Source organism: Brachionichthys hirsutus, chromosome 11 (genome assembly GCF_040956055.1).
Source record: "Brachionichthys hirsutus isolate HB-005 chromosome 11, CSIRO-AGI_Bhir_v1, whole genome shotgun sequence".
Classification (NCBI taxonomy): Eukaryota; Metazoa; Chordata; class Actinopteri; order Lophiiformes; family Brachionichthyidae; genus Brachionichthys; species Brachionichthys hirsutus.
Genome location: NC_090907.1, coordinates 8463326 through 8485724, shown reverse-complemented (window position 1 = coordinate 8485724; position 22399 = coordinate 8463326). Strand labels below are relative to the sequence as shown.

At 40.5% G+C, this 22399-nt stretch overlaps 1 protein-coding gene across 1 annotated transcript in view; it reads right to left on the bottom strand.

Moving 5' to 3' along the window:
* nbeab (neurobeachin b) overlaps positions 1 to 22399 on the bottom strand; it is a 143968-nt gene that overhangs the window by 71706 nt on the left and 49863 nt on the right. The window contains 12 exon segments of the mRNA XM_068745474.1: positions 1172 to 1338; positions 3228 to 3336; positions 5170 to 5234; positions 9054 to 9118; positions 12730 to 12862; positions 13568 to 13676; positions 14402 to 14525; positions 15887 to 16044; positions 19793 to 20228; positions 21418 to 21586; positions 21783 to 21914; positions 22106 to 22233. Of these exon segments, the coding sequence (XP_068601575.1) occupies positions 1172 to 1338; positions 3228 to 3336; positions 5170 to 5234; positions 9054 to 9118; positions 12730 to 12862; positions 13568 to 13676; positions 14402 to 14525; positions 15887 to 16044; positions 19793 to 20228; positions 21418 to 21586; positions 21783 to 21914; positions 22106 to 22233 (1795 nt within the window).

Sequence of the window (22399 nt, the reverse complement as noted above, 5' to 3'; positions counted from 1 at the left end):
TAGCTGCTCATGACATTTGCTGTTTTGAATGAGACTATTTGAACTCAACATTAAACACAGCTGCAAAAAAGTCATAATATTTTTAGCGGTAATAGTAAATATAATATAAATCATAAAACAAAGCTTCACTAGGAATAGTTGAAAGTAAAATACGTTTTCAAAATGTAATTACAAAACCAAAGCTAGAGCTTTGGCCAAGCGACAGGTTATGTAGAAGTGACAAAGTTTTCTAAAGGGCCGAGTCTTGCAGAATGCAGCGGATAATGAGAATCAGAGCCAAGTATGTGCACATGTACAAATGCTTCTAGTTTTTGCAATTCTCATGAGGTACATCCAACGGAAGAGAAAATTGGACAAATTGGTTAGTAACTAGAAAAGCGAGAGCGCAGACCTCCACCGAGCATCTCATTCCCCTCCTAATTGGATTTACACCATCCACAGGGTGATCTGGATCATCACCAAGGTTCTAAATTGTTCTTGGTATCTTTATTCACCAGCCATGAAAAGTAAAAGTGAATCGGTAAATATGTGGCTCACAGCACTGTGATCAGCGACATAGTGCAAGTACTGTAGACGACTCTTTATATAAACATTGAGTTATTTTATTGAACAATTGCATGTATGGTGTAAAATCTGCAAAAAAACAAAAAACCCAATAAATGATCTCAGTCTCATGCTCTCATCCTAATCACAAAACAGTATGTTGTAACACCTCTGCCTGCTCTCTGATATAACCGGCCCTTGATCTTGCCACTCTGCTCTGTATCTGCGGGACCATGTGGAAGAGAGCCTGCGGTTATTTTAACAGGGCCCACGGGGAAGACTGCAACTACCACCAGGTGCTGGGCTGTGTTACTGAGAGGGTCAATGAATGCCTGGACAACACCGCAGAAACACCCCAACCCCCTTCTTCCCCTTCCTCTGTCTGCCAAATGACTGGCCAATCAGCTGTCCCCTGGGGATTAAGCCACTCCGCACTGTAATTGCGTTTTCTGACCCGATCTCTGACCCTATCGGATCCTGGGAAAATGACATTAAATGGTGGTCCTAACCCATCACCGCAGAATTTAGTGAACAGGTAACTTTTATCTTCTCGTTGAGCGCCTATAGTGCAGACTGTAACCTGGTGCATGTTGGGTGAAGGCAAACTTGTTAAAATGTGAAGGCTTACCTCTGGGCCAGCGTCCCCCAGGCGCCGTGCTTGTTGGTGAGGATGTTGATGATTTTCTGCTTTAGCTGGTTGGCTGTAACATGGTCTCTATGTTTGGCTGCACTGATCAGGTGGTCACACATCTTCTCTTCTTCTTTTCTGTCAGCAGCATACTGGGTGCAGCTGGACTATCATTTGAGATTTAGAAAAAGGGAAAAGCAAAACTCAAAAAACAATGTGAACCTTTTCGTACATTTATGAATTTGGAACCAAATTCTCTGCCATCTGACATTGCACCAACAACCTTGTAGAATGTTTTACTAGAATAAAACTAGAATAACATATACCCTCGAATGGAGCATTTGTCACAATAAAGAATGCTATGGCTTCATTCAACACACTTGAGTGCATAAAGACATTAGTGGACAGCTGAGAAATATGTATCTCCTCCCTTGAAGGCATGTAGTAAATCATGGTGAGCATATAAAGGCAGTCCATTCTCTAACTGCGGACAGATGAGGCGCCCTGCTAGGTAGGCGTGGATGGTGTTATTAAAGGAGAAATGAAAATACGCTTAATAAATCCGCAACAAATGCAGTCTGATAATAAAAGCCCATCACAACGACACTGTTGTTACTTCCTGGAACATGTCATTGTCCTCTGATGTGAAATGTAAATATTTAGACAATTTAAAAATAATAATGCAGAAAAAACAAAGCTCTAACTAATGTTTGATAGTTAAGTGTCAGAATGATAAAGTGAAATTAATCCATTTAAAATTTAACTGGCATTAATATGAAAAATGATTATATTGGTTAAATCCAGTAGTCAGTGCATCTGTTAGTGTTCCAAGTGGCTAAAAGTAATCTAGACGAGCACAACTGACTATCTTTTCTGCTAAAATAAGATTACCGCACTGTGCCACCCTTGGGGAACTCTTGCTAATATTCAAAATCTAATTTGCCAACGGAAGCTGGAAGTTAATTGAATTTCCTGCTTAAAATTTGAATTCTGTCAGATATTATACTTCAGTGTATTCTTCATAAGGCAGATAACTCAATCTCTGCTTGTCACCCCGTATCACCATGTGATGCTGTGACAAATAGTAAACATTATTTATTACTTTGTTTAAAGCATATGACGCTTTCACCCTGACAACAGCTTAATTGTAAAAATGTCTTATCTGCATCCTGAATCTTCAATCTTGGAGTGAGTAATAAACTAATGTCAGACCTCAATGAAAAGTGTACGGTGTCTGGAGTTGGCAGACAGAACGGATGGGGCCAGATACACTTTCCCCCTCTCCTGACACTGCATATCTAGGCGTCTCTTCCAGTTTATCTAGCAGGTCAAGGATCCTCCAGAACTGTATATCAAACAGCTGTTTGAGGATGGCTGCTTTCCTCAGATAAGAAACTCATCACTCCTCACATGTACAAGCTGTTAACAGAGGAGGAGGAAGTGTGTCCATGTTTGTGTGCATATGTTTCTGTTCCAAAAACAAACATCACATAAGTCTTCTGACACAATATTAAAACACACAATTTATTTATACTCATTTATCGCTAGCCAGCATTGAATATTACAAAGGCCATATCATACAAATATATATTGAAATCTATGAAAATAAAAGCAAAATCCTCTTTATGAATGAATTTAAAATATATTTTTTATTCAGATTAATCAATCAGAAAAAGCTTAGACCAGCTTTAATATATGAGTCGTTATATATGGTTGGGCTTTCAGGAGGTTATCCTTGGAAAAAGACAATATCAAAATTCCAAATTAAAATGATTGCTCCCTTTGGAAAAAGTAATGACATTTTCTGAAAGAAATAGTAAGGGTGTGGAGTTAATCCCTTTGATGACACAGAGGGACACGATTAGCGAGCATATACATTTGAATAGAAACTTTATTCTAATAGGATTTTTCATAAGAAAGTAGAATCTAGTGATTTAGTGACTTGTAATAGCGACGTTCACTGTGGATTATATTCACAGTACAATGCTTTGTCTGTGGTTTGACTGTGTCTGACCTTATCATTTAAAAGATGCAAGGCAGGATGAAAGGATCATACCTCAAACTCTGCATGTTTGTGGACGTCCTCTGCTCGCTGCCTGTTCAGAATGAACTCGGCCTCGTTGGCAACCCGAACTATATGGTCCTTCATGGCATGGCAGAGCAACCTTTTAAAATACCAGATAACATTAAACACTTTGCATTTTTAATTTAATGTCATCACCTGTTAAAAGGAAAAAGAAGCATTGTCAAGACTGTGTAAAATTTGGTTTGCTGAAAGGGCAAACTAGAAAACAGCATCATTTGTCTGTGTTACGATACAAGGCTGCAGGTTTCCTCTAATGCATTAATGAGGGAGGGTGTCATTAGAGCATCGAAGCCTGTCCGGTATTCTCCGACTGACTGAGCATCCCGTTCCTCTGACCAGAAGATCAACCCTAGCCGTGAACAACTTCACACATGGCTGACCCTGAAGGCTCTGTGGTCTCCACCTGCATTCACATTCAAATTCTAGTGTCTTCAATAAGTGAAAACACCCTGGCTATTGTGTGCAGATTACATGCTATTATACCTACCATTATCTTAGCTTTGTTTTAATCAAACCATCCCCTGTTCCTCTCCAGTGCTTGATACAGATTATAATTTCCACTCTGTCCCAAAGAGAGGCAGCAATCACGAGGCTGCACTCATCATCAGCTGCTGCCTATTTAACTGCTGACAGGCACACATTAATTGACAGACATTCACTGTTCGAAGACAGGGGGTGCTGCTATGAAATCGGAAATAGATGAGAAAGCACGGTGGAGAGAGATCTATGGAGATGGTGGATAAAAAAATAAGTGCATGCTGTCTTCTACAATTCTGCATTCATTTGTCAGATAGTTACCATCTTCGAAATAAGCAGCGACTGTAAACGTGTTGTAAATGAAATAAGACTCTGGAGACTCATTTAATACCCTATACCTGAGAATTTTGACACTTGCTTTTGTAAGCGTTTTATTATTTTAATTACCAGGTATTTTACGTGTCTCATGGCATCACATTACCGGTAATGATTTATTCATAGCATTAATATGACATCACAATTGTGATCCCTACTATTACTTAACAGAGCTCACAATATTTAGGCATGCACTGCTTGAATTCGGTACATGTATACTGTTATAACATCAAAACCTGACTCAGGTCTCCCACCTAAACTATGCTTACAGCTATATTCACGTGGGAGAGCACCAGTGGTAATAACAAACCAAAGCCGTTATTCTAAAAGCTGATGGTTGTCAGTGGTTTCCTAATCGCTGCATCATGAAACACAGGACGAGCAACAAAGTACCGTTGTATCTGTTGTTGCACATACAGGAGTTTGTATTTCACGCTTGGCAAAGCAATCAGATTTACCAGACGCGAACTATCTCTAGGTCTGTCTAGAGTTAAGCAGAGCAGGTGTGCAGAGACTTGGGTGAGACGAGGAAATTATGTATCTGTCAGCAGCACCCTGGACAGCGCCGTGTGGCCCTACTGGCTGAATCTCTTTGTTCCAGGGCCAGCAGGGGACTCAGAGAAGCCTGGATAAGCTGCAGGAAAAGAGAAGGCCCAGCCAGATGGGTCAGCAGATGGACAAAGAGGCTGAGCCGCCCCTGATCTGCTCAACGAAAAAAAAAAACTGATACTGGCTACACCCAGAGACAAGGGAAAGAGGAAGGGAGGGAGGGAGGGAGACAGAAAAACACAGAGGGCGTACAGTAAAGCATGCACAGACAGTAGAAGATGGTAGAGAAAAGAGAGGATGACAGCAGTCTAGGGTGTATTTATATTCTTACCACAATCTTATTTACGGTTACCCCTGACAGAGGCTTAGAGCTAATCCCTGGCTTGCTGCACTTCGCCACCAGGGAAAATAAGGTTTTCTTTGAAAGCACAAGTTTGTAGCAGAACGTTGAATCAAATACTTCCTGGTTCAGTGATTTAACCATAAAAATGACTGTTAAGGAATGCATTACCTTCCTTCATTGATAAGTTCAATGAAAGCGAGCCCAGCGTTCTTCTGAATAGAGTTCTGCCATTCCTGAGAAGAAATCATTTGCGATCTGTTAGAGAAGCTTTGCATTCTTTATTTTGGATTGAAATAGTTTGTAAGAAGTTCATCAGAAAAAATGGAATATAGTCATATCCTTATAATCAAGACATTTTACAGTGGGGAAAAGAAAATGGCAAAAGCAGTAATAAAAAAACACTTAAAAACTAAAAAGGGCAGAAAAAGAGTATCAAAATACCCCCTTTGAAGATGAAGACGAAAACAGACAAGGATCATGTGTCATCTAAATTGCATATTTCAACTGTAATTTAGATTACTTTTCATTGCCTGAAACTCGAGTAGGTATAGAAAGCATTTAGTTCATATATCATTTGAGGGGAAAAAAAGTGACATCTTAGAAAAGCTGAAATCCGGCACAGCATGTGCGGCCATCCGTTTGTCCTCCGTGAAACTATCTGTAAACACAGGAGAGATGTAATTGTGGGATGAAACTGTATCCTCTCACTTAAATACAGCCATTTCCCCTGTCCCTTACAGTGACAGATTACTGAGCCCCAGCAGCATACGCCTGCAAGGGAGCCGAGCCCTGGGCCAGAGTGCCAGCGCTTACTGTCTCACAGCATGCTCTGGAAATGATTAAAGAGCAGTTTGAGAACGCGCCTTTCACTGTGAGAAATTCAGCTCTCCTCTGCCCTCACTGAGGTGCAAATGGAAGAGAAAACATAGAAGCCCATAGTTCATAAGCGGAAAGAAAACAGAAGAAAATGACATGAATAAGGTTTTCATTCCCTAGAGCTGCTAATGTGAATGCAAATAAAGACTGTTCACATGTATATGGGGTCTTTGAATGTTATAATTTTTGATTTTGTGGCAATTATTCCAAAGAGAAAGAACATATGGAGACATGGAATCAGTAGTTATACATTCAAACCAATGCGTGATATGCAGTACATGGCTTCAATGTCAATTTCTGGACAAGGTGAGCAACATTTCTTTGTGTTTAGTACCAGAATAACTGACATTGACACCATTACATGGGCATGTGTTTGTGTGCACAGTTGTCGTTCCTGACACATACCAGTTCACGCAAGAGTACACAGTCTGGCCCTGCGATGCATTAAATCAGAGATATGGTGCTGACAAACCGCTGAGCATCTGGTCTCCAAATGGTCCCCATGACCCCCTTCTTCTGCAACACTATCTGCCTGGAATAAGCTGTTCTTGATTTGGACAGGGATCTTGTACAGCCAGTCTTCTGAGGTTCCACTTTCACCGCGCTCACGTGACAAAAATAAATACGGAAATCAAAGCAGATATGTGATAGTTGGGCACTGCCAGGAAGCAGGTCAGCAGAGACATGGCACGAACTAGTCAAATTTGCTACCTTGTCTGAGGGATGCTTGTTGACAGCCAAGATAGCACTTCAGAGGCTCTCTTTTCTCTGACTCTAGAACCAAACTCCCAGAGGAGTACGCCTTTGATTGCAGATATTTAAAAAAAAAAAACAGTCTTCTGCTGCCCATTTGAAGGGAATTAGGCCTGGCATGCAGCTGCTTAAAAGAAGAGATGTGATGCTTGATTCAAAAGAAGACAATGCTCAGAGTGCAGCACCTCTCCTCACTGGAGGTTTACATATGCAAGGATACATATCCAGCAGGAATGACCAGTGCTCAGCATTGCCTTGGTCATTTTCCCACAATACCTGTAAATAGCGCCTTCACAACAGCTACCTGCTGTTGTAGCGAGGAGCAAAGAAACAGTCTGTCATCAAGAGCACTGAAGAGAGTAACTAAACTGAAGAATAAAACATTTTTGGTAGAAAAAAAAAAAAGCAAAAAAAAAAAAGTTGCTAAAGGCACTTAAAGACCTCAAGTTGATGAGTTTTCTTACAAACTACTCAAGCCTTACAAAATGAATGATGATTTAGGTTTACTTGGGGCAATCAAACCATTTTCCCATCTATCTTGAGAAAACCCACCACCGTGTTGTGGAGCTAAAGTATCATAAATTCCAACCCTGAGAACAGCTTGTTGAGTTCTGATAGATTTTCTCTCCTCCCACTTTCATCTCCCAGAACTTCAGCAGGACACTCAGCATTTGGGGTGCTTCAATCCAACCTGTCAATGTGTGGGATATTTTGCTTTTATCTGCTCTGCTTTGCTCTGGTATACTCTCCACATCTGGAGACCTTCCATCACTAAATCTCTGTGGCTCCACTCTCAATCCCCCCCCGTATGTTTAAGCTTTTAGCTTTTTGACCTTTTCATTCAGCTGCCTGGGCTGAGGAGAGACGCACAGTGTCTGTGCTGTGATTAGTATGCATAAATAAGAAAAGGCAGATCATTAGCACTAATTCCCAACACTGACAGGTCACAAAACAGAGAGGGACTGAAGGTCAGCTAAGTGCCCTTCTTGCTGTCTTACAACATTAATGTTGAAGGATACATTGAAGTTGGCATTTTATGTCAGCCAAAGCATCAGATAAAGTCATTAATGAAGTGCAAGCTGCATTATCAGAAATATATGTCCACTATAAATAACCTCCGTATTTAGCAGCTTTGCCTTCTGACTGATTATCATTCATCACAAGAGCATGATTATTAAATAATATAAGTTTGCTGAATTAGTGTCATTAAGTGTGCTGTAGTATTACGATACATCACAACGGCTAATCTCTATCTCAGAGGTTGGAGGCATCAAGTTATTTGGTCCAGTTTCTAGGCCTTGCTGTCTGATCGATATCTCAGCCCGGGTTTCATCCCCCAGAGCCCATAATGGCAGGAACCTCTGGAGCCGCAGTAATGCTATCTCTGTAAAGGGGGGGTTGGACTCAGACCCTTAACAGCATGCTGGCGCTCTCATCTGCAATAAGTCCACGAGCTGGAAAAAGCAACTTCCCACAGATATGCTACAGACAGGAAAACATTGCAAAAAAGAGGCAGACAAAAAACCTTCAAAAGAGCAACAATAACTTAAATCTTGCTGCCCCATTTATGCATGTTTTTTGGAGAAAAGCCCCTGAATGATGACCTTCACATAACAGAGGCTGCGCTCCCTGCAGAAGAGGGCTTTGGACTGTGGATACCACAGAGCATGCATAGTGGCAACCCACCTCCTCTAGGCTTTGGCCCTGTAGTCTGGATCCACAACGAGGCACCAAGTAATGGCTTCCTTATGGGCTCCCGACGGAAGACTGATGGGCTGACAGAAGGTATGTTAAATATCTCCTGTTCTAACTGCTACATCGAGGCTTTGACCTTCTCTAAAACAAGGGCTTAACAAGATATTCAGAGGGTCAGCTTGCAGGTGATCAGTCACTTGCAGTGTTGCACGAGGTGGAGTTCATTCTCTACAGGAGGGCTTGAGGTATAAGCTCCGGGGTTTAGGGAGAAAACCGCTAGATTCTCAGAGAGCTGTTTGTCTCCGAATGTCATTACTGGTTTGGATAATTCTCATATGGAACATTTCACAATATAAATACAATTACAAGCAAGGTTTTATTATTAGTTCTCAGATTTCAGGTGATGACGTCAGCATTTGGCAAGAAATAAACTGTAAATTTAGATATTTACAATATTTCTGCAGCTTTGACAGGACAGGATAAGGACTTTTTTTTGTGCGTTTAAAATACATTTTAAGTGTGAACGGGACTATTGAACTGATTATACGAAATTGACCATGTTATGCAATGTGATAATTGTAACAAGTGCTAAATAATAAGCTCCCGTCACATCTCTCCTAATTGTGAAAATACGCTACCAAGTGAATCGTATTAGAGAAAAAAATATTGCTTGAGGAATGAAAAGAATAAGAGGATTGTGAAGAAAGAGAGATAAAAAAAAAACTCACCTGAGAACAGAGCAACATGACGAGCTCCACCACTGAGGTGCTTGACTTCATACACACGAGACCTGAAGAGATAAACAGATTAAACCAGAATTGAATTTTAAAACTAAACTTTGGTCAACATAGAAGATATGAGGGTACACTCAGTATTTATTATTACTGATGCGGCAGCAAAAGATAATACTTCAATGAAGATGTATTGATTTTTGGTATAAAAAGAACATTGTATGTAATTTATTGTGCTTATAATTAACCCGTCTGTAAAAAAAAAAAGAAAATTCACATGTACAGATCATATGTACAAAACATATACACACACACACACACACACACACACACACACACATCTAAGCACTCCGCTCCATGCAGACACACATGCACTCAGAAGAGACATTCACAGCTTCTTCCCTTATCTCAATTCTGTAGATGTTGAACCGGAGAAACCGACAACTTTCTAATGAAACAAGGGCAGGTGTGAAAAGCTCATTTACAGAAACAAAGGCTTCAGCCAGTCTGGCAGTCTGCACCTCCACCTCCTCCTGTTGCACTTGGCGAGAGCCATTAAATGTGCAGCTATTATTAAAGGAAAGAATGCAACTCTCTAGGACTCATTATCGGCAGAGCAGAAGAAGATCGCTGCACCGCAGGGTTGCAGTTGTTTCATGGATTGCATGTGTACATTTCCGTTAACATTGCAGAAATTGCGCATTCTGTTACATCTATGATCAGGATAAAAGGCAGATATCATTAGCTGTTATCATGGAGACTCATTTCTAAAATATTTATGCAAAAGACAGTTTGATATGCAGGGAACTCTATGAGGTGCTCTGAAAATCGGTGAGGCTCTTGACATCATTCATAAGGGAAAACAACCTGCATGCTTTTTTCTGTTTAAATATGCAACAATTTCCATGAAAACATTTTACAAAAGTATGACAGTGTGGAAAAGCTAAAAAATATGTATTTTTTAGTTTTTTACACAAAGTCACATCTTTTTAGGAAAGTGGTTTGCACACCACACAATTACTGCACTGTGAATTGTTGAATTTAACTATAAGGCTAAAATGGGTTTTTTTCTTTTTTCAACAAAATGTCTTATCTACACTAATGTTTAAGTTGTAAGAAATACAATTCAAAGCAAAAGCAATGACATAAACTGGTTGATATTTCATTTACACTGGAGGCCTATCCAGGATAGTAATAAATATACACATTAAAATATAATCTGCTACTTAAAAGCATTGGACTGAGTTTGGTTTGCATTGATACATACTATATAACGTAACATAGAACAAAAAAACATTCAGACCACTGGTTGGATGCATCTTCATTCTATTCAGGGAGCATATTGTAAATACTCCGAGAGGATGTGCCCCTTCTCTTGTTCGCAGTGCCATGGCTGACCTCTTGTTATAGCTGTGACATGCTGAGCCATAAGTCAGTGCAGTCTGACACAGGAGTCAGGTGGCCGACTGACCCTGGCATTGTGCTCGTAGACAAACTAAATGCATTCTACTTAAACACAGCCTGCCAGTCCTTTCCTGTAAACAGGGCAGGGTTAAAGCACGGGTGAATGTGCCATTGTGGGGCAATGTGTTGGCAGACTGGGCCACTCAGAGGACAGCAAGAAGCAGGCTGCATGCATCACAACAGCAGCAGTGTTCACGTGCAGGTCTTACCCAACTACTACAAGTGTAGCGCTCAGGGTGCACTCAACATAATGACCACATGTCTTCAGGGGGGGTGAAGGAATAGGGTGAAGCAAAGGGGCACAGGGGGCAAGACCCCAGGCAATCTAGGGAGTGATGGATGGCTGGTAATTACTGGTAAATGCCTTTGCACTAGAGCACAGTACTTCAACTGTGAGCCTGGGAAGGGCCAGGAAGAAAGAGAGAAAGAGAGGGATGAACAGCAAAAGCAGCTCATCCAGTGCGGTCAGACCTGACCGGATCAGTAAAATGAGGTTTTAATATTAAAGTGCATGATGTACATTTGTTTGATCATCCAAAAAAACATGCACCACCCCATGCTGGGGAGCACTTTTCACAGAACCTAGACAGGGTTAAACATGTCTGCTGAAGACCACTGAGGCCTTAGCTGTCTATCTACGACCTTGTTTGTGGGGTTGCAGTCTCAGGTCCGCTCTGGTTTGTCAGCTCGGTCAGTCTGCTGACAGACTTTGAGTGAAAGGGTAACAGACATATTCACACTTGTCAAGGCTATGCTACCTGATTTTCCATTCGCTTCCTCTGAGCTGGAGTCAGTAGTCACATGTATATACAGTAGCATACCCCTTTATAATTGTAATATATGTCTATAAAGTACATATTTATATATGCACCTGACTAAATGATGCAAGTGCTGATAATGTATAGACTTTTAATAAATGTTCAGACCTTCTGTAGCAAAGAAGCTTCTTAATAACAACAACATTAAATACCAAATATTATGTTCGGAGTGATTTGAAACACGGATAATATTGACAGCAATTCTATGTTTTAAAGCTTACTACTAGTGTAAACAGTAGACTATGCTCAATGCATGCTGTATTTAACAATTCCCATCAGAAATGGAAATTAATGCAGTCACAGGACCATTTGATCAGCCTGTTGTCATCCTAAGCACAGACTTCAGAAAATACAGTAATATCAGTTGAGTTTACAGTAAAAAGAAAAAGCCCTGACAGTGAGAAAAGGTAGAGGTATCATTTCACTTCATGCAAACTGCAAGTCAACAGATTTGAAGCCACACACATATGCATTTATTCTGCACACTGCACCCTCAGACAAACGTCTGCAGACACTCACAGTCATATGTATGCGCATGTGATGGATGTGATGGCAGCGTGTTCTTGTGAACACAAGCCAAAACAAGCTATTAGAATGGCGTAGTGGTAGTGGTGCGCAGACACATGCAGGTAGACGGTCCCTGAGGTTAGACATCGAGAGGCTGCCAACATGGGTCCTGAGGTAGGCACTGGGAGTCTTCACACAGCCAGCAGGAAATAAGACTAGAGGCCAGACTTGAGAGCAGTAGAGGGATCACACACTGCTTCCAACACTGTACAACACAGACATGTGTTTACTGCTGTAGTGCTGTGTAACATAAAATCATGAGGCTGTTGTGACAAAGACATTAGTCTTAAAAGCTGTTGTTACAGAGAGGAAAAAGTCTGTGCTGGATCATCAAACTCTTGCAGAGACGTCAGAGGAATAACAAGCCTTCTGTAAGAATCCATACCTAATTTTACCCTCAGTAAGTGGATTTGGAATGGAAAAATCAGATGGATTCTTTATCACGCAAAAGGTGGCTGTACCTTGAATGTAAATGACAAAAAGAGAATCACTTTCCAAATAATTTCAATTAAAAACAATATCTTGGTTTACAGACTAAAAATAATGCTGGCTTGAGGCAAGTGGTGATAATTATTTCGATATTAATTTCATAACAATGTTTGTTGTGACTGCGAGATGAATAATCCTCAATGCGTGTTTGAAATATTGAGAAAACAAAGTCATACTGATGATGAATAGGAAAAGTGAAAATGTGTGAAACTGTGACAGACCTCCAGATTTTGTGCGAAAATTGTGATTCCCCTGGAAACACACACTAATGAAAATGCATCCATCATTGAGGAAGTCAGAAGAATCCGAGCAGAGCTAGTAATACACAATGTCTGTACCTTCTATGAGCAGTTCCTGTCCATGGCTACCCAGCAGGGTACGTGACAGAAATGGTGCAAAGTCCACAAAGGTCTCCCTCAGCAGGGGTGCCACCTTCTCCAAGGCTCTTTCCAGCTTTGTAGTAATACTGTCAATGAAAATAAACCAATTGATAAAGATCAAGAAAAATAGATTAGACACCTGAATTAGAGTGAAAATGCAAGGGAGGTATGGTAGGATAAGAGGATAGAGCCAACAGTGTATAACGCTAACAGTGTGCTTACTGTGCTGTATGCAGTGTGTAACCAACAGGGATTCAGACTGGGATGGCTAAAATCACTGCACATGTAACGATTTGAGAGAACAGAAGATCCTATGTTGTTAAAAGCCACGTGAAACACAAGTTCCTCGCCGGTTGTGTGCATTCTTTTGTTGTGACATGCCGCCAGGCTTGTACACAGGATTACAGCAGCTGCACACTGCAAAGGGAAGTTCCTTATCTCCTACACACTCTCTACCTGATGCTGCCTGACATTATCTAAGCACCTCGGTAACTGTAAACTGAAGTCACGCAGCCATACAACTCAGAATGCGAGTGGAGATACGACAAATGCTGCAACATATCTCTGTGCTCTTATGTGTACGCCCACGGATATGAAGCAGCTTGAGCAGAGGAGACGCTTGTTTTCCAGCTAAGAAGGTCAGAAAGCAGCAGGAGAGAGAAAAGCAGAGTGTGTGTATGTCCATATAGTGTAATCTGCCTTCAGGAAAACACTCAGATGGATGACAAGCAACCATAAAGCTATCAGACAATAAGGGGTCTGCTGTGAGTAGCTAACATGAAAGTTGTTGCATGAGATACTGGCCTGCATCTCTGAAGGCTGCCTGTAATCCTATCAGGGAGATATAGGGTTTGAGTTCAGCAGGTGTTAGTCCCTCACAAAGTGGGTACTAGTCCAATTTGCTTAAGTCATAGGCTGCGGTTTTGTTTTTGATAGTTAGACTTATTACCTTATTCTGAAAACATATAAAATATACAATTATATTTAGATCTATTTCACATTTTATTATTATTATTATTTATTATTGTTTAATGCAGGAAATTGTGGCTTGGGTGTTTTTTAATCTTGCATCTGAAATTGAAGTTAGGCATTTGCCATTTGCAGGCTCTAAAGCGAGAAAGTGCTATCATTGACTTCACAGTTACACTAAGTGATGTCGGTAACTGTTGCCATGGCAACTGAATCTCTATTCCAGCAGCAGATCACGCTGAAGAAAAGAAAAGGAGAGGGACTGGAGAGAAAGACCAGGGCTTTCAGGAGTCTGTAGGAGAGCAGAACTAAGGACCGCTGTCACAAAGTGTTAGCGCAAATGAGGAAGAAGAGTCAAGGTCACAGCGAAACGTACACACAGATAGACACAAGCTTGCACAACAATGAGACACTGTTTTTTCTTTCTTTCAATACGACCCTCAAAAAATATCTCATGTGCATTTGTTGTGTTGTATTTTAACAATGAATTGACAAAGACAAAAAAAATGCAAAAGCAAATGCAGAAAAATGAGATAAGCTTCACACACAGCGTGCGATTATTATTTTGTTTTTTTACATACGCTACACAATTTGAATAATTTAAGTTTTATTAATAAATATAATATAGGTGACCTTAAAAGATCCAGTTAACTTGTACCTCATGTTTTCTATTGTGTCTTCAGGCATGGGTGCCACCGTCTGCACTGCCGGCAGATTCTTACTGGTGGCTCCGTTGACACAATTAGAGGACGATGATGTAGATCGCGCTGCATCAGTGGCTCCTGCAGAGATGAACAACAGAAGAAAACTCCTGTTACAATTGAATTAATAAAATAAAAATACTATTTATAATAATTTAATTATTACAATTTTTTTTTACAACTAAAACATATCAAGAAAAATACAATAACTTTATAAATTTTTAAAGAAAAAGTAAGTATATTGCTATTACTGTGAAAGATTGAGCCTGACACATAGCCTCTATCTAAAATATATTCACTAAAATTACATGTCAGTGACACTTCACCTGGCTCTGAATGTATGTAAAGGCACAAAGACTTAAATCATTGAAAGAAAAATAAGGAATAATGAAAAGTATAAAACCCTGACATCAGACTTCAGCAGTCAGCAAATTTAAACCACGTCAAACAAATGAAAACACAAAGAGTTGCACACCTAAGCTGGTTGAAGCAACTGGTGCCAATGGCAACATATGGAAGTGTTTTCCTTACTAGCACTAAAAATATAACAAATTGGCCAGTGTACCAAAAAGCATCTGCATAACTTTTGTAACTCATTACTCTGAGTTTTGGAATGAAAACTAAAATTAGGGTACCATGGAAACAGTAATTTAAAGGAAGCACAAATTATTTTGTGTCCTTGTGAAAATTTAAATGAGTGAGATCATGGGGTTTGGGTGAGAGCTTGTGGCTTAAGCCGAAAGCACACTTTGACTTGGATACATTTCTAACATTCCTGCAGAGGGGCTCACAGAGGAGAGGGAAATATTTATTTTTAATGGCATACATTAAAAAGGTGTTGGAGCTCTTAATGGTTCTTGGTGTTAAGTGGGTCCTTTCAGAGGCCCAGACTACAGAGTACAGTGAAACTGGCTCGGTGCAGAGGAGCCAAACAAGAAGCAACGTGACAGCAGCAGGAGCGAGGGAGGAAACATGCAGTCTATCAGATAGAAACATTACACTGGAAAGTCATGTTTTCACTATTGTAAAGGCATTTGTGCCATTTTAAATGAAGTTTATAATGCAGGTTAAAATGGTATTGCTTTATTTGGTTGTAAAATAAGGAATCCTGGTGGCTAATTTGCTGCAGTTTTTATTTTTCACTGTGCTTGAGTCCAACTCAAACACAGATGCTAAGGTAAGGATTGCCATCTAGTGGTGGGGATGGGTCCCTGCAAGGCGTGGACAGGATCACATAATCCAACAATGAAAGAAAAAAAGTCCCCCCCCCCCCCCCCCCCACACACACACACACAAAAAAAGCTAAATTGTCAGGGTCGTTCAAATAGCACTATTAAAATTAAGCCCTTTAAAAGTGATATAAAGTGGTGTTGCATAAATATGACACATTGCCAATGCTTGTGAAAGTTTACTATATTCCAGTAACCTTTTGCATGACTTACCCGTGGTATTGATCATGCTTTTAGGGGTCGCAGAGGCTGCATCAAAGATGTTAGGTGTGCTGCCAGCTGTCAGCCCAGCAGAGGTGCTGCTGCTGCTTCCCACTGTGGTGACTGCCAGGCTGCCATTAGATGTTTTCTTCACAGGCACTACCACACTCCTGTGGAAAACAATCAAAATAGGCATTATACACATGCACTGAAAAGTTGTTCATATTCATAGCTAATATGGAGTAATGTAAGGCATTTAGGCAGGCAGGTAAACATCCTTTATTAGAAAACAGGGACGTTTTCTAATAAAGGTGTGTTCTGAAATACATTTTCACAGCAGACATCTCATATCCACTGGTGAAGAATTCAGGCTTTCTTTAAATTTTGATTCAACTAAAATTTACATTAATTCACATTTCAGAAGAATAAAGGAGACGAGTGACAATACCCATTGTGTGATAATGTTGTCAGGCCCAGCCAGCATGAGCATGCCCAGACGTTAGCCAGAACATTTTGGAAAGGTAAACATCCTGACATCAAACTTCATCTCTCAGCATAACACATGCAATGCAAACACACACAAGAAGCTAAAGTAAATAAACTTTGAAAGTAAGAGCCTTGCTCTCGCCACTGTTGGCCCTCGGTTGCCCTTTGCTCTGCTTGGAAGAGCAGAAAACATCCCAGACTGAGGGATGAGTGGCGTTTTGGTAGCAGCTTAGCAGTTGACACTAACACGCATTTGCATAGTTACCTTCCGTGTTTTAACTGACAGAACTACGGCTCTTTGAGCATCATATGCAGGACCTCTCCGTTTGACATTTGCTATGCACACATGTACACCGAAGATGTGGTGTGAAAGGAATCGCCAATTCACTGTACCATTCTAGAGGCACTGCCTCTGACCTGCTGTCAGTCAACACATCCAACAATAGTATGAAATTTCAGCATTTGAGTGAATCTGACGAAGCCTCTTAATCTATGTAAACTTTTTTAAATGTATTATCAGATGAAAGTGAAAAGCTTGAAAGTATATTTAATTTGAAACATGTTTCTTTGAACTCCGGAGATGTATTGATTTAATGCATAACATTTTCTTTTTAATATAAAACAGTGAAATTATGAGAATGTAAAAGAGCAGTAAACTAAGAAATGTGTCCTGTTAGCTTTCATAATTGAAAGGGCATACTGTAGGTAAACTTGTAAATAATTTTAAGACTGATTCCATAGGTCTGAAATTAATTTGAGCAGTCGTCTCTAGACTGAATTTCAGCTCCTGACCTACATAGTTAGATGGCAAAACACACACTACCATATCTTTTGATACAACTTTGGGAATAGTGTTGGGAGTGTGATTACTTCTCACACGCTATTTCACTACTTCATTACTGTACACTACTGTAATAGCAAATTCATAGAAGCGGTTACAAAATGTCGATGCTGCGAGCATCAACAAGCCTTTCCAGAGGTTGGACCGCTGTAAAACTCACCAACTTTTTCAAGCATCATTAATTAACTATTTGTGACTTCCTTGATGCATGGTTTGCAGGAGATGCTGTATATGACATGATGCTGAAACAGATCCTGGCTGAGGTAATGAATGCAATGTAATGAAAGGCTTGTGGAGGCTGGATATATAATAAGTGATACACTTCACATAAATGTAGATGAAAGAACAGTTGCCATGCAATGCAGAAAATCTGACTGGCCAAAGATGTCTGTGGGTTCTCAGTCATCAAGGTCGAAGAGCAAAAATGAAGAATCAACTGGTCTTGTTTGGTTGAAGGCCAGTAAAGGGGTTGCAGTTGTAGCTACAAGATGTTGATGAAACATGAACTCTTTTAATGAATAATTCATTCAACGAGTTCTCATGAATCATTTATAGATTATCTAGCACATATTTTATTAATAGTATTGTCTTAATTGAGTTGCAATGATTAATCTGTAATTAATATTAATGAAGTCTGCAACTGTGGGAGATGGTGTGAATTAAAAATGAAGAGACTTTCCTTTTATAAATCAAACAGAGGGAATCTAATCCAATAGTGTTTTACTCAGGAATAGAGGAATAGATACAGAGGAAATGTGTTTACATTTGACTCACAAAATCAATTAAAACTTGCTATCAACGCGCTGCATCGTGAGAAAATCCAATATGTGAGGACAAGTAATATTCCATGGAGCTAATTTGGAGACTTTATGAAAATTAAAGGGAGGAAGGGAGGAAGCTGAGGATTAACATTATATAAAGTAAAAAAAACATTGGCGTGCTGCCCAGTTTAAACTGCAACAACTGCCCCAGTGCACGCCACTTGAAGCCATTTTTTCTCTCTCCCGCTTTCTTTTTTGATGCTGTCACTCCCAATGTCCTGCCGGCCTGACAGACAAATGAAAGAGCTGCATGTCTGGCAGCTCATTTCACTGGCAGGTGGCAAACAATTAGACACAGCAAATGGAGATTGGAAAGGGAGTGACATGAAAAGCAAGAGACAAAGTTGCATATGTGACCAGGAGGGTTTGTGTGAAAGCATTTCAAAAATAATACACTTTGCTGTGGCAACTCATTTCAGGCTGCCAGTTCCTATTACAGATGTGAGCACCGAGTGTGACAGGCCTGGCCGTGGTGTGGCGTGAGGCCGCTTCTGTTTAATCTGTCATCAACACCCTAGAGACCCCCACCTCTCACACTTGTCCTCTACACACACCTCCATCTTCTTGCCTATTCATCTGGCTCACATCAGGCCAGCAGCAGCAGTTTACAAAGAACAGAAGGAAGGCCCCTTTGTTAAAACTAACCCGGTGTGTCCTCTGCCATCTCTTTGGGTCTGGCATTGATCACACACATGCGCGCGTGCACACACACACACACACACCAACTCAGGACAGGGATAATGGGACAAGTTCTAATTACTTCAGAAAAATTATGATTTTTAAAACTATGCCAAGCATAGACAGGGATCATGAAGGAGCTGAAACTTGAAATCCCTGCAGGAGCTAATTTGTAAACTCTCAAATCCAGATAGATTACTCTGTGGTTTTATCTAATCCAGGAATGTAAATAGACCACAGAAGCGCCACCGTGCTTCAGAGAGGTTTTCAAGCAAGACTTCCTTGCAGTGGGAGAAGAGTACAACACAAGTAGGCGAAGAAGAATAATAGATTGCATGCTGCTTAAAACTATTAGTAGTATACTTGACAACTGAGATAAACCTAGATGATTAATAACAATATGCTGCAGTCAGTTGAGTAATAGAAAACACAAACCCGCTCACTAAAAACACACATTTGGCATTACATGTGTGCAAGCTATCCTCAGAGATTTATGAACCTCTGAGTAGGATACAAGATAATGTTATCCTAAATTATTTCCTTTTTACTTTTATTCATCATAAGGGATTGTTCCTGGCTTAAAGAAAATAAAACTTTCACAATTAAAAACATGAAACTTTATAACTCTGGTGTTTTGGCTGTTTTCAATGCATGTGTATAGTTTTATTTAAGGAACCCGTTTTCATTTCTGTAAGAAATTTGTTTTGGCCAAAGTACCTTCTAATTGTTTTTATGCATACCTTAACCAGCAATGTAGACTACATGTTAACATTCTGAATACTCCCAGTAGTATTTGATTGAACTTGAACAAATGAAAACAATAAAAATACATCATGAAAACTTAAGTAGTGACCTATAACAATTACACATTTGTGTGAAACGTTATTAGAACTATGCCATTCATTTTTTAGTTATGCTTGACATGTTTTGTGGAGTTGGTCACTTTATAATTGAGTCCATGTGGATGTTTGAAATAATTTCCTTTTTGTGAAATATAATAATGTATTCAATATGGGACAGGTGTCCACGTGTACTTATGAATGAATGGCAAAGAAAAACGCAACTCCTTTGGAAACAACAGCACCTCCTCACCTGTCAAAGGAGTGGTACTGCATAGGCAGCATTGTGGCCTGTGACTTGGCTGCAACATCTGGGCAGGGCACAGGCTCCAACCCAGCCTCCGTGTCCTCGAGTGGAGCTGCCACCAAGCTTTTCAGAATCTCCTTAATATTGATGCCCCTTTTGGGCTGGCTAATGTTGATGGAGGAGGAGGACGAGTTCAGCACCTCCATGCTGGGAGATTCAGACAGCGGATCCTGGGATCTCTTCATCTCTGAGGACAGTGTAGAGATGAACTCACTCATGGCATCCAGCCCTCCGGCGCTGTGGTCCAAGTCAGACCCATTAAGGAGGCTGGCTATCTGTTCCTGTCCGAGACCAGAGTCTGCGTGGGGAAGGGAGCTTTCCACGTGGATGTATTCTGATGCTGCCGATTGGTCTGTACTGTTGTCAAATGATAGGGGTGTTTCTGTTGGACACACACACACACACACACAGTAATTAGGACTGCCATTAGTCCTTCCATATACCTACTAAATTCAGAAACGGAGATTTGTTGAATTACTTCATAAACTTGTGTTTTCAAATTTCATGTTAAGTCAAAAATGTATTTAACACGAATAAAAGAGCCACATGGTGACACGGCATCGCAGAGCTGTGGAGATTGACATTGTTTATTCTGGCAAATAAACTATGAACTATGAAACAATACATTGTGTCTATAGCAATCAACTTGATCCTATTTCAAGTCTGATTTTGGTTCATCCTTCGCCTGTGGTCATCTATTCTCAAGATAGATCATATTAATATTCACTACATGCCCCCTAACAAGATCAGCAGGGTCTGATTTAGCCAGCAAGTCATCTGGCTTACGGGTCGATCAGACAATCCTTTGCCACATGTTGTCTGGAAAATATTCCGGTGAAATTTATGAAGGCAGCAGTGTGCCTCTCTCCTCCCAGCAACCTCTATGATCCCATTCTCCTCTAGTGGATTACTTGCCTAATGGGCACTGACAGATGGAGATGAAAATAGAAATCTTGGCTCCACTGCCCCAAAAACCCACAGTAGTTGGTCAGCAAGCGGCTGCTTTTCCATCGCTCTGTGTGTTCTAAACTCTTGAGTATTACACATATTCCTTTGGCATCGCTCATCCTCCACTGGTTTCCTTTATTCACTCAACCGTTTGTCTGAATCGAAACTGATAGCGCTGTCTCATCAGTGCGTCTCATCATAGTGAGTTGGCACTTCAATAGACATTGCATTAAACCTTTGTAGGCATCCACTGCTTTCCTTTCATGTGACTTAATGCATAATTTATGACTTGAAACTAATGCTACCGTTCATTTCATGGAGAACAATGATGCCTTTACAAGTTGATTATCATCATCTTCATTCCCAGTCTACATTTTTCTCCACATTTAATTTGGCGCAGTGCAATTAGCAGAGATCATGAATAAATCACATGCGAGTCAGTGGAGTGCAAGCAGGTATCCCTGCTATTATACTGAATGGGCTCTCAGCAGAGCATGCTTGCTGGTATCAGACAATATGAAGGACATTTAGCATTCAAGCGTATCTGAAACAGCATTCAAGCGAAGAGTAGTGAACAGAAAGGATGGATGGATAAGAGAAAGATAGGACACAGCGGCAAACACCTTTGCTGGTCAGTGAGTTGAGCTCCTGACGCATGCTGCGCCCTGATTGGCTGCTTAGCCTGGCAGGCTCATGCTGGGGCTCCAAGATGTCACGGTACTTGGAGACCATGAGTACCGAGATGAAGTAAACCACAGCTAAAGCCAAGAACTGGGCTTGCTTGCTGTCATCCTGTAGAGTGGAAAGTGAAATTGTTCAGAATGTTTCCGCCACGCATTGTCAAACATACCGATACCTAACGGATGCATTAAAATCTAGCAAGCTTACATGTAACAAGGGAAGCTGTAGTTTGTCAGACAGTCCTCTCTGACTTGGGCTATATGTCACAAGCAAATGCCAGTACATTCATACCTCCACCTGCACTCACCACATCACGAAACACCACAGCACGCAAACGACTGATGTCCACATCCTGCAGAAGACGATCGGGATCCTTGATGGGAGACAAGTTACAAGGGACGTTATCATGGCTGTCCATAAAGAAAATAACACAATATTACTTTACCTTGTTCAGTCAAGGCCCATATAAAGAAATTATTTAATATATGGGATTGAGAATAGTCTACCAACATGAAGGTTAGAAAGCATAGACCGTTTTGACGTCAATGAGGTATAAATACAGTTAGAATTCATTACGCAGATAAAATCAGCAACTAGGGTCGCGTAAAGAAAATCTGTGACGCATCCTACCTTGTTGGAAGTCATTGCATTTAGCAGGATTTCTTGAGTTTTGAGTGGGTTGTGAATGTAGGACTTCGTCCCCCTGTCTCTGGGCCTCTGCCTGCACTCCAGACAGGTCCTAACAGCTACACAACACACTGCACAGACAGAGATGCAAACACACACACAATAAACACAGGCTCTCATCTCAATGTTAAACAAAATTTTAATGTTGATCACATGCATGATCTCTTTGAAACTAATCAACTTTCTCTGATGCCTATTTGTTCCAGGCTGTCGAAAAAGAAAATCAGCAGCCAGACT